General features: G+C 43.6%; 1 protein-coding gene across 2 annotated transcripts; it reads right to left on the reverse strand.

The window, feature by feature from the left end:
* Nucleotides 1–610: 610 nt before the first annotated feature.
* LOC308284226 (voltage-dependent calcium channel gamma-5 subunit-like) lies at nucleotides 611–8,305 on the reverse strand (the record flags this gene model as incomplete). Of its 2 annotated transcripts, none has more annotated exons than XM_080724780.1 (5): nucleotides 611–898; nucleotides 2,595–2,740; nucleotides 3,864–4,004; nucleotides 6,575–6,661; nucleotides 8,110–8,305. In XM_080724780.1, 5 exons carry the CDS (start codon nucleotides 8,303–8,305, stop codon nucleotides 611–613), a joined length of 858 nt encoding a protein of 285 aa, XP_080580906.1. The 2 variants fall into 2 exon arrangements, with proteins under 2 accessions (XP_080580906.1, XP_080580905.1); XM_080724779.1 differs by having other exon boundaries at nucleotides 6,575–6,684; nucleotides 8,106–8,305.
* Nucleotides 8,306–11,738: the final 3,433 nt, after the last annotated feature.

Raw genomic sequence — 11,738 nt, forward strand, 5'->3', positions numbered from 1 at the left:
TGGGGGCTGATGGGCAAGGAGGGTCGCAAGCTTCTTATGAGAAACAACTCAAATAAGATATAAAGGAAATCATTAAATGGAAAACATTCAATTAACCTCTGAAAAGCCTACTAGTTCTTAAAACCTGGCGAATTAGCGCAAGATTAGATGAGGATAAAGGAAATGGAAAACATTAAATTAACTTCTGAAAAGGCTCCTAAGCCTACACTAACCTACTAGTAAAACTAGTGGAACTGCGATCTTGCAACAAGTGAATAATTGTGGTTTTAAACAATAACATGGACAATATAAATCCTTAGTCTAGTAGTGGGAAGAAGGGGTTATCATCATGGCCCCAAATAACTTTAAAATATCTTGCAATCGGTGACGAGTCTCTTATGAAATCGACAAGATGCCTCTCAATACATGAAGATATTTAACCTCTCCATCATCGCTGTGTTCCCCACACTCCCGCGCCCCCACCCTTGCGCTTAGGTTCACCGGGAAAACTGCTGTCGCGGAGCAACTAGGGGTTCAGAGTCTTGCTCAAGGACTCGTAAACATTGACTCAGGGGGAGCCCAGATTCGAACCGGTAACCCTTCATGCTCTAATGACGGTTTCTCTACCCCTTCAGCAGGGGGAGGAGGAGACCTCGTGGTCGTAGTCTGGAGGACACTTGAGCAGCGCCGGGTAGCCGAGGCTCAGCTGCAGCGACGCCTCCTCGCTGGAAATGTCAGAGGGGCTGCGCCCGCGGGACCACGCCCCCTCCGGGTGCAGGAACTGACCCGAGTGGTCGGAGCAGGTGCTGAGGCGGGGCCGGTAGAACACCGGGTGGAGGTGGTGGAGGTGGCGAGGCCGGCACATCTCCTCCGCCGTGTAGCGGTTCATGAACAGGTAGACGGACATGACGCCTGCACTCTGGTGAACGGAACAACAGACAACAGCAGCATTAGCATCAGTGTTCTTTTTGACAGCAAATTTTGATTTAGTTTTAGCCATAGTCTTTTGAATAAAATGTCATTTAGTTTTAGTCATAAATTAGTCACCTGAACATTTTTAGTTTTAGCCTAATTTTAGTCGACTAAATGTCCTAAGATTTTAGGCGACTAAATCTACAGTTGATTGATTTAGTCAACTGAAATGTATTTTGGCAGGCCTTGATGGCATCATAATGACTGATTTTACACTTGAAAATAGCAGATCTACAAGCTCACAACGCGTCGCGCTGTGACGCGTTGTGAGCTTGTAGATCTGCTATTTTCAGCACGCAACACCTGAGAGCAACCAAACATAAAATGACTCTCTTCTCCACTAGTCCCTCCCTAACGTTATAGTCTAGTTTTTATGTTGTTGATGAAATTGTCAATATTTAGTCTTAGTTTTAGTCATCACAGCTTAGTTTTTTTCATTTAGTTTTTATTTAGTTTCCGTCAGTTAAAAAAAGGCAGTCGACAAACATTTTTACGTCATAGTTTTAGTCGACGAAATGAACACTGATTAGCATTGGCATTAGATTCATGTCAGAAATGTATAACTTTAACCCTGGTGTCCCCTTGCTTTTAGCAGATTTGTGACTCCCTGTGCTGTTATTTATCTCCGCATTGTTTTGGAAATGTTCTGTTTTTATGGTTCTTATGAGTTCTTATTGAAGTTTTGAACGTTTTGAGTGGTTTTGCTTTTCTCTTCTGTTTTTATTGTTAATCATGTCTACCATTTCTTTTAGTTTTATTGTTTTACTGTTAATCACGTGGACCATTTCTTGTTGTCCTGTAAAGCATGTTGAACTCCATTTCTTGTCATGAAAGATGCTATACAAATAAAGTGTATTATTTATTATTGAAGTCAGGGGCGAAATTAGATCTTATTCTGCATGGGTTTTCAGATCAAAAGGGCCCTGCCTGTACTGCCGTGAGGGGGGCCCATAGATTAGGAGATTAGAGACCCCTAATATATTGGAAATGACAAAATACATATCGTCGTTGTCGGGTGTAAACCTCGTATCTCCAAGTTTCAAATGTGTACGTTCTTTCGCAAAGCAAAGCCCTGCTTCATCGTACAAGGCTGTCGCACAAAAATAGTGAAAACAGCATATCTACAAGCACACAGCAACGCCTCGCTGTGCGAGGCATTGTGTGCTCGTAGATCGGCTGTTTTCACTAGTTTAAATCATTTTTAAAATGAAAAATGCAAAACGAACGGTTTTGGACATACCGGTACAAGGTTTTCACCCGACAATGACGATATAATAGCCTATGAATTTATAATACTGTCCCCAGTAGGGGGGCCCTTGGGTTTATTAAACCCATCAACCCTATACAAATTACGCTTGTGATTGAAGTTGTTATAGGAGCTACAGTAAAGCCTCAGTTATATTTACAGTTTACAGTTTAGGCATTTAGCAGACGCTTTTAATCCAAAGCGACTTACAATAAGCAGATAATACATCAATATAATAAACAAGATAACATATTTAAGTTCCACACTGGTGTTGCCTGTCGTAAGTAGTAGATGCTCATAGTGTCCATGAGGCGTTGTGAGCTTGTTGGAACTGCTATTTACTGAGCACGACACCAGCGACATACAACACAGTATAAAGCGGTCTTCAGTGTCTCACCTCAGTGAGCAGGAAGGAGATGGCAGCGAAGGAGAAGGACCAGCCGTACTTGTAGCTGAAGTAGAGATCACTGCTGCTGCTCCTGGTGAGCATCTCATCACTGATGCTGGAAATGTACAAGACCAGGCCTACCACCAGAGACAAGCCTGGTGCACGCGCACACACACACACACACACACACACACACACACACACACACACACACACACACACACACACACACACACACACACACACACACACACGCACACGCACGCACGCACGCACGCACGCACGCACACATACACACACACACACACACACACACACACACAACCATCAGATTAGATGTACAAGACCAGGCCCAACACCAGAGACACACAATCAGACCAAAACCATCAAACATTAAAGGGGGATTAAGTCATATACGTTTTGGTTAAATGCTTTATATTCTGATAATCATTGCTGTATAGCAGGGGTGGGCAACTTTGATGATGGCGAGGGCCACTATATTTCCACTCCAGAGGGCCACATTGCATATTGCTACTTTGTCATTCTAGTATCTCTTACAAAAGAAGCGAAAATAGCAGATCTAGCGTTTTGAGCTTGTAGATCGGCTATTTTTGCTTCTTTTGAATTGGAATCCTGAATTATTTTTTGTTATTTTTTTAATTGGAATCTTGAAATGTAACATTATGGTTTAATTTCAAACGCATTTAGTTATGTACTCATGTTAACTTCATGAACCTAAATACAAATACATTGGACATACAAAAAAATACATTTTAATACTACTATACTAGTCATTAAGCTACTAATATAGACTGACGGAATTAAAGTAGGTCATTTTTGGAATTATAACAGCTGAAATCAATAATATATCAGTATTCCGGTATTAACCTGCGGGCCGCATGAAGTGAAGGTGGGGGCCGCATGTGGCCCCCGGGCCGCCAGTTGCCCATGTATGCTGTATAGATCAGTAACAGGGGGTCTCTCTTTAGTAAACCAAAAATACCGGTCGGGATACCAATTTTATTCAGTCAAAAAAGATAACCCCACAGAGCATCATCTTCAACATTATATGTCCCAGTTTCAATTATGTACGTCTGCTCTTTTTTGTTTGATCACTTCCAATATTGCTATTCCTGTATGAGATGTATCTCACGTGCACCACTGTGGTAGGCTGATCAATACTAAACGTGAAAGTGTCCCGCATCAAAAGGATTCATCTATGAACATAGTGTCTCCAAAGCAGATTTAGTTTTCCTGACGATGTGATTTGTTTTATACCTGACAGAATGAAGAAGATTCCGGAGACGAAGGCTAGGATGGTGCGGTGTGGACGCACGTGACCGATGTTGTTGAGCACGAAGCCTACGAACATGAAGAGCAGGCTGACCAATGGGAAGGGAGTCGCTGAGCGGATCATCTCTGCACCACGAGAGGAGGAGGAGGGGGAGGAGGAGGGAGTGCAGAGGGGAAAAGACACTTAAGCAATTTAGGGTTATTGATTGCTTTAACTATTGAAAAATAGCAGATATACAAGCTCACAGCGCGGCACCGAGTGCCGCGCTGCGAGCTTGTAGATCTGCTATTTTTTGAAAGATCTTGAAAATTAGAATTTTGACCCGGTTCTATAAGTGTATTTTGAATCCTTCTAAGGTTTTTTTTTGAAAAACCTATGTTTCTATAATGTCAGCAATCTGGCTAGCCATCGTCAAAGAAAAGGTCCTTTTCACTTCAACTGGATCTCAGTTAGTCTGTTCTTGAGAGACTACCATGTCAGTGGTTCTCAAACCTTTTCATGTGAAGGACCCCCAAAATGATATGTATTTGGCCACGGACACCCATCTCAAAATATTTAGTTCCAGGGACCAGCAGATCTACAAGCTTGCAGCGCGACACTCGGTGCCGCGCTGTGAGCTTGTATATCTGCTATTTTTCACTGGTTAAAGCATTCAATAATCCTAGGCCTAAAAACAGACGATGTACACAAAGTGTCACTTTTGGTGAATAAGTAGAAAGTCTCTTAATTCTCAACTCTTTTGTCTTGGACATGCAGGCTGCTACATAAAAATGCAACAAGACAAACAGAGAGAAAGACAAATTAAAAAGAATAGTGCAAAGCACAAAGTGCTGACATAAAGTTCGAGTGCGTACACTACATTTGATTACACTACATTATAGTCCCCAGACTCCCCACACCCCACTGTGGGTACACTACATTTGATTACACTACATTATAGTCCCCAGACTCCCCACACCCCACTGTGGGTACACTACATTTGATTACACTACATTATAGTCCCCAGACTCCCCACACCCCACTAACGTATACATTTGATTACACTACATTATAGTCCCCAGACTCCCCACACCCCACTAACGTATACATTTGATTACACTACATTATAGTCCCCAGACTCCCCACACCCCACTAACGTATACATTTGATTACACTACATTATAGTCCCCAGACTCCCCACACCCCACTGATTACACTACATTATAGTCCCCAGACTCCCCACACCCCACTAACGTATACATTTGATTACACTACATTATAGTCCCCAGACTCCCCACACCCCACTGATTACACTACATTATAGTCCCCAGACTCCCCACACCCCACTAACGTATACATTTGATTACACTACATTATAGTCCCCAGACTCCCCACACCCCACTGATTACACTACATTATAGTCCCCAGACTCCCCACACCCCACTGATTACACTACATTATAGTCCCCAGACTCCCCACACCCCACTAACGTATACATTTGATTACACTACATTATAGTCCCCAGACTCCCCACACCCCACTGATTACACTACATTATAGTCCCCAGACTCCCCACACCCCACTAACGTATACATTTGATTACACTACATTATAGTCCCCAGACTCCCCACACCCCACTGATTACACTACATTATAGTCCCCAGACTCCCCACACCCCACTGATTACACTACATTATAGTGCCCAGACTCCCCACACCCCACTAACGGCCTGCGTTTAACATAGTAACGGATATAGGAATAAATGAGTATTTGATTCTATTCAAGTATCTTTTCTTGTTTTTCACTGGGACTCTGTAACGTCTGCCAGAGGGTAGCAGTTCGTATTCTGGATACAGGACATGAGAGGGGTCGGCAGTTAACTTGACAGCGTCGTGGTTAAAATGACTTCCTCGGAGGAGACTGAGGAGAAGCTCAGAACAACATTTATCCACAGAGCCGCTGAGAAGAGGGAGCTACCATGACCTTGTAGAAACAGGGTCCACCCTATGTTCCCCAGGTTCTATGTTCCCCACTTACCCCCCAAAAAGGTTCTATGTTCCCCAGGTTCTATGTTCCCCACTTACCCTCCAAAAAGGTTCTATGTTCCCCAGGTTCTATGTTCCCCACCCACCCTCCCCACAAAAAGGTTTTATATTCCTCTCTCAACCAAAAACAGGATCTACTGTATGTTCCCCACAAAAAAAGATGTATGTTCCCCACTCAAATGCAGGAAATGGTGGGACATCTTGCCCAGGTGCCCAGATGTCTCCACCCTTAAGTGCCCACTCATCTATGTGCCCACTCGTCCAAATGCCCTCATGTCCCTATTGCCCAGATGTCCAGGTGCCTACTCGTCCAGATGCCCAGACATAACAAAAGTATGGTGTCCAGATGTCCCTATAGTGCCCCCTGTCCCACTAGTATTCGTAATCTCTCCACATTATTGGGTGTTTTGAGTTATTATGAGTTATTAATAATTATAAAGGAATATTTCCTGCATTTTTGGATAAGTGGGGAACATAGAACCTATTGTAAGTTGAGCGGGGAACATAGAACCTATTGTAAGTTGAGCGGGGAACATAGAACCTTTTTTGGGGGGGTAAATGGGGAACATAGAACCTGGGGAACATAGAACCTGGGGAACATAGAACCTGAGGAACATAGGTACGATCCCCATGGTGTACTTAGTGAGCATGTGCAGACATGGTGTACTTACTGAGCATGTTGACGGTGGACTCGGTGGTCAGATGAATGTTCATGGGCATCATGTACTCTATGGTGAAGCAGCGACCTGACTCCTCCCCTGGACAACCACAAGAGGGCATTGTTTGATGAGAAGAGATATTTCAAAAAGGTATTTTTTTAACATCTTCTCAGACTTTTGAGATTTTCTTTTAATTGTAGCCTAATTGTATTTATCTCAATTACATTGTTTTGATAAGGCACACATAGGCGCTCATCCTGATAAGCCTATAAAACCTAGAACCACTTGCATTATGTCATGCTCACACAAGGACTTATTTGGGATGTTCCTTTTAGGCAGGGTGTTTAACTGTACTTGTACTGTACTACATTTCTATTGTATTGACTATAGGCCTACTTGTATACTGTTCTCCATTTTTGTTGTCTAATAAAATAATCAATCAATCAATCAATAAAAATAGCAGATATACAAGCTCACAGTGTGGCACGAGTGCTGCGCTGCGAGCTTGTATATCAGCTATGTTTTTTTTCTTTTCTTTTTCTTTTACAAGCTTACAAGCTAGTAGATCAGCTATTTTTAGCAGTGTGTACTACTGCAGTGTTTCCCAACCTTTTTTCTGCATGGGCACACTTTTCATGTCCCAAGAATCCATGGGCACACTTTTCATGTCCCAAGAATCCATGGGCACACTTTTCATGTCCCAAGAATCCATGGGCACACCAACATAATACTGGGGTATAAATATTGTCACTGTCGGGAAGAAACCTTGTATCTCCAAGTTTAAAATTTGTACGTTTCTTCGCAAAGTAACCTGCTTCATCATTCAAGGCTGTCGCACAAGAGTAGTGAGAACAGCCGATCTACAAGCACACAACGCCTCGCACCGCGCACTGCCTTTCAAGCAGTTTCAAGGGGCACACTTGACCCTCCTCAGGGGCACACCAAAGGTCCCTGGAACAGTGGTTGAGAAACGCGTGTATATCAAAACAGCATCCCGGTATCGGCAGTGGAAGCTTGTGATTGGCTGAACCGGATGTAGGGAGCGCTCCCCCCTGGACCGCGCGGAGGTGACGAAATTCGTACTATTCTGTCCTATTCTGACGGCACATAAGTCAGTAAAGGCGCTGAGTCGGCTCATGCGACCGTCGCAACGCTCGACTATGCGATGTTTCATAACATATATAATCATAAACATTCTATATTTTTAAGGTCAAGTATTATACTTAATAATTGGGACTAATTAAGAACCATTATCATAGTTATAATAGGCCTACATTTACAGTAGTTTAGGCATTTTGATTTGATAAGGTTGTGGGCAGAACAATTTGTCCTTGTTTGTTATTTGACTATTTTTACTTTAATTAAAATTAAAGACACTTCATAGTGAATTAGTGATTATAATAAATAGCCTATGTCATGATTGCTAGATCAGATTGTGTTTATAATATAACGCCGGCGTGCCTCCGCCATCTCCACCGAAAACAAGCGCTCCCCCCTTGTTCCATTGTCGAAACCGGGATGCTGTTTTGAAACACTGTTCTACTGACCCAGCAGGAAGCAGACCCTCCACAGGCCGGCGTGCAGGGAGGTCCTGACCAGGGTGCTCTGGTTGAGGGGCAGGACCACGCCCTCCTCCAGGTGCAGCCAGTAGTCGGTGCTGACGGCCACGCCCAGGAGGCCCAGCCCGCTGACCGCCAACACGCTGCTCAGCAGCATCAGGACCTTCCTGCTGCACGCGCTCATATCACCACCAGGGGGAGCAGGGGAGGGGTCTCTGGCTGAGCGCTCTGGAGGGACGAATGGTCGCTGCGGTGGTCTGTCTGTCTGTCTGTCTGTCTGTCGGTCTGTCTGTCTGTCTGTCTGTCTGACTGTCTGTCTGTCTGTCTGTCGGTCTGTCTGTCTGTCTGTCTGTCTTGGGAGAAGGGAGGAGACAGTGGCGTCAGTTCAGAAAAAGCTAAGGTATGGCAACATGGCTGGTGTCTCTTCGCACGCGTGCAAGACACCAGCCATGTTGCCATACCTTAGCAACAGGCATGATACATTTATTTTAAGAAGTACATTCTATGTACCTTCAACACAATTAACAACAATGCATTGCACCTGTGCAGCTGACCTGTGGAACCTGGGAATATACCATTCTGTCAAGATGGGGAGAATACAAGTGTGGAGAATACAATTATAATACCTTGTTAAAGTGACCATTTTGTTACATTGTGGACTGATTTATCAGGCTATGGAAAGGCCTCTTTCTTTGTATTCTGCAGCTATGATGACATGGAATGGTTTGCCTACACTGTACATTCTGTGACTGTAGGCCCTACAGTCACAGAATTGATTGGGTCTAATTCTAGTTTTAAGTCCTCTCTGAAGAACTTTCCAAATAATACATGGAACTGTTTTTTTTCTTTTTTCTATTTAACTAAATTGTATGTACTTTATTGTGTGTTTTTTTTACTGTATTTATGGGACAACAATGGAGTTCTTGTTACATCCTTCTGACTCAAATGTGCTTCTTTGTTTTGTACATAATGCTTATTGTTGTCAATAAATCAATTTAAAAAACAAGAAAAAGAGTAACCATGCATCTCCAGACTCAGTCAGGTGTTAGAGTGGAAGAAGTCATTACATCCACGGCTGCTCCCTGCCGTCCTGAGTGCCTCCCGAGCCTCCACTCAACTGGCCTGCCTCTAAAAGTAAAGCCAGATGCATAATGGACATCCTGTGTACTGTGCTGTGTGCGTGGGAACTGGGAAGCCCCCACATGGAGAGAGGAGAGAATCCATCATGTTTCATTCATAGCTTGACGTCGTAAGATGAGGTAGAAATCGTATAGGCTTCACTGACTGCCCCAAAGGAACAGGGTTTCTTTACCGTTATGCAGCGGAGTAAAGTAACTAAGTACATTTACTTAAGTACTGTACTTAAGTACAATTTTGAGGTATTTGTACTTTACTTGAGTATTTCTAATTTCACATACTTTTACTTCTACCCCACTACATCTCGGATACAAATATTGTACATGTACTCCACTAGATGTAATTGAAAACTTTAGTCAATAGTTACTTTGCAGGTATAAAATATAACATTATAAAACGTGCATTAATCACTTTAGCCCTATTCTATACCGTGGCTATTTGAAAATAGCTGATCTACAAGCTCACAATGTGTCGCATAGCGACGCGTTGTGAGCTTGTAGGTCTGGCTATTTTCAAACACTTTGCACTTTTACTTCATGTGTGTACCACTAGATGCACGTAAAACTAATCAACACCAATAAACCCATGTTCAATTCCCCTAAAACGTCACAGATGTAACAGACACAGACAGAGGATTGTAGATCTGCTACTTTCAATGTCTTTGTGTGATCAATGTAGTGTGATCAAGTAGGACGTTACTTTTCAAAGAAACACAATAAGTGTTGAATATGAGTTTTCTGCCTGACAGACATGCAACCATATACTCTGAATACAAATGCTGACGCGTATTCAGACATTTCATGGACATGAATCAGAGCATGGTCCAAAGCCGTTCCATAAAGGTTCCATAAAGCCGCTCCATAAAGGTTAGCGTTCATAAAAGGCACTCGTATAAGCAGAGGCTGCCAGAAGGCAGAGATGGCATTGTGAAAGCCGTCACCGCCGCTGACAGGATCATGATTGAAATCACGTCCTGAACGTCTCAGTAAGAGCAGTGCTGCATGCATCACTGCTCTGTTGGCAGTGGAGCCCAGACCACAAACGGCCTTAAAGCCCTGTTTAAGAAGTGTCGTGCAAACATAGTGAGATATTTGTCTCTACCTCTGTGGGATGCCTAAGATCTTTATCTCTACCTCTGTGGGATGCCTAAGACGTCCACAGGCATCTTAAAGGACAACTCCACCCTAAATAACATCTAGGCTCATTGTCCTACTTATATATTGATCCCAAAGGACTGTCCATGGGGTCTATTAGGAAGAAATGCCCCTGTTGTCCATGGGGTCTATTAGGAAGAAATGCCCCTGTTGTCCATGGGGTCTATTAGGAAGAAATGCCCCTGTTGTCCAGACTGTCCATGGGGTCTATTAGGAAGAAATGCCCCTGTTGTCCAGACTGTCCATGGGGTCTATTAGGAAGAAATGCCCCTGTTGTCCATGAGGTCTATTAGGAAGAAATGCCCCTGTTGTCCATGGGGTCTATTAGGAAGAAATGCCCCTGTTGTCCAGACTGTCCATGGGGTCTATTAGGAAGAAATGCCCCTGTTGTCCATGGGGTCTATTAGGAAGAAATGCCCCTGTTGTCCATGGGGTCTATTAGGAAGAAATGCCCCTGTTGTCCATGGGGTCTATTAGGAAGAAATGCCCCTGTTGTCCATGGGGTCTATTAGGAAGAAATGCCCCTGTTGTCCATGGGGTCTATTAGGAAGAAATGCCCCTGTTGTCCATGGGGTCTATTAGGAAGAAATGCCCCTGTTGTCCATGGGGTCTATTAGGAAGAAATGCCCCTGTTGTCCATGGGGTCTATTAGGAAGAAATGCCCCTGTTGTCCATGGGGTCTATTAGGAAGAAATGCCCCTGTTGTCCAGTTTCCCCAGCAGACCCCAAGCAGCCCTCACAGCTTAGAGTGAATCCCATAAGCCTATCGCTCACAGTATTTCCCCTGATTTTATGCGGAGGCCCTTAGATTTACACCTGTGAGCTGCCAAACCTGTAGGCTATAATGACCAGGTTCTGCTGTGCACTTATTCAGACGTCTCTCTCTAAAGGGTGCATGGAGAGCATTAAAACATGGAAAATATAGAATTATTCAGCTTCTTCATCACATTTTCCAGACTTGTCTCTTAACCAGAAACCTTCTCTTCACGCTCACTGACATCCAGACTCCAGTCCCCATCTCCGGTTTTACAAGTGAATTACAATACTTTACAGTAGGGCTTCTCGAACCTTTTTAATGTCACGGACCCCCAGCTTGATAAGCATTAAGCCACGGACCCCCAACTCTGAGTGTGTACAAATGGAACCGATTTGATCAAACTCAGAGTTACAGACCGGTAAAGGTCCATTAACTTCCTAACTTTCAGTCACTTAGCTGCAGTGCAGAGCCCCTGGAATCCCCTCAAGGACCCCTGGGGGTCCCTGGACCCCACTTTGAGAAAACCACTTTAGGAAAGCAACTTTAATTAGTATCAAATATTTTCTTAG

This window comes from Nannobrachium achirus, assembly GCF_963921795.1.
Source record: "Nannobrachium achirus genome assembly, chromosome: 4".
In the NCBI taxonomy this organism is placed as follows: domain Eukaryota; kingdom Metazoa; phylum Chordata; class Actinopteri; order Myctophiformes; family Myctophidae; genus Nannobrachium; species Nannobrachium achirus.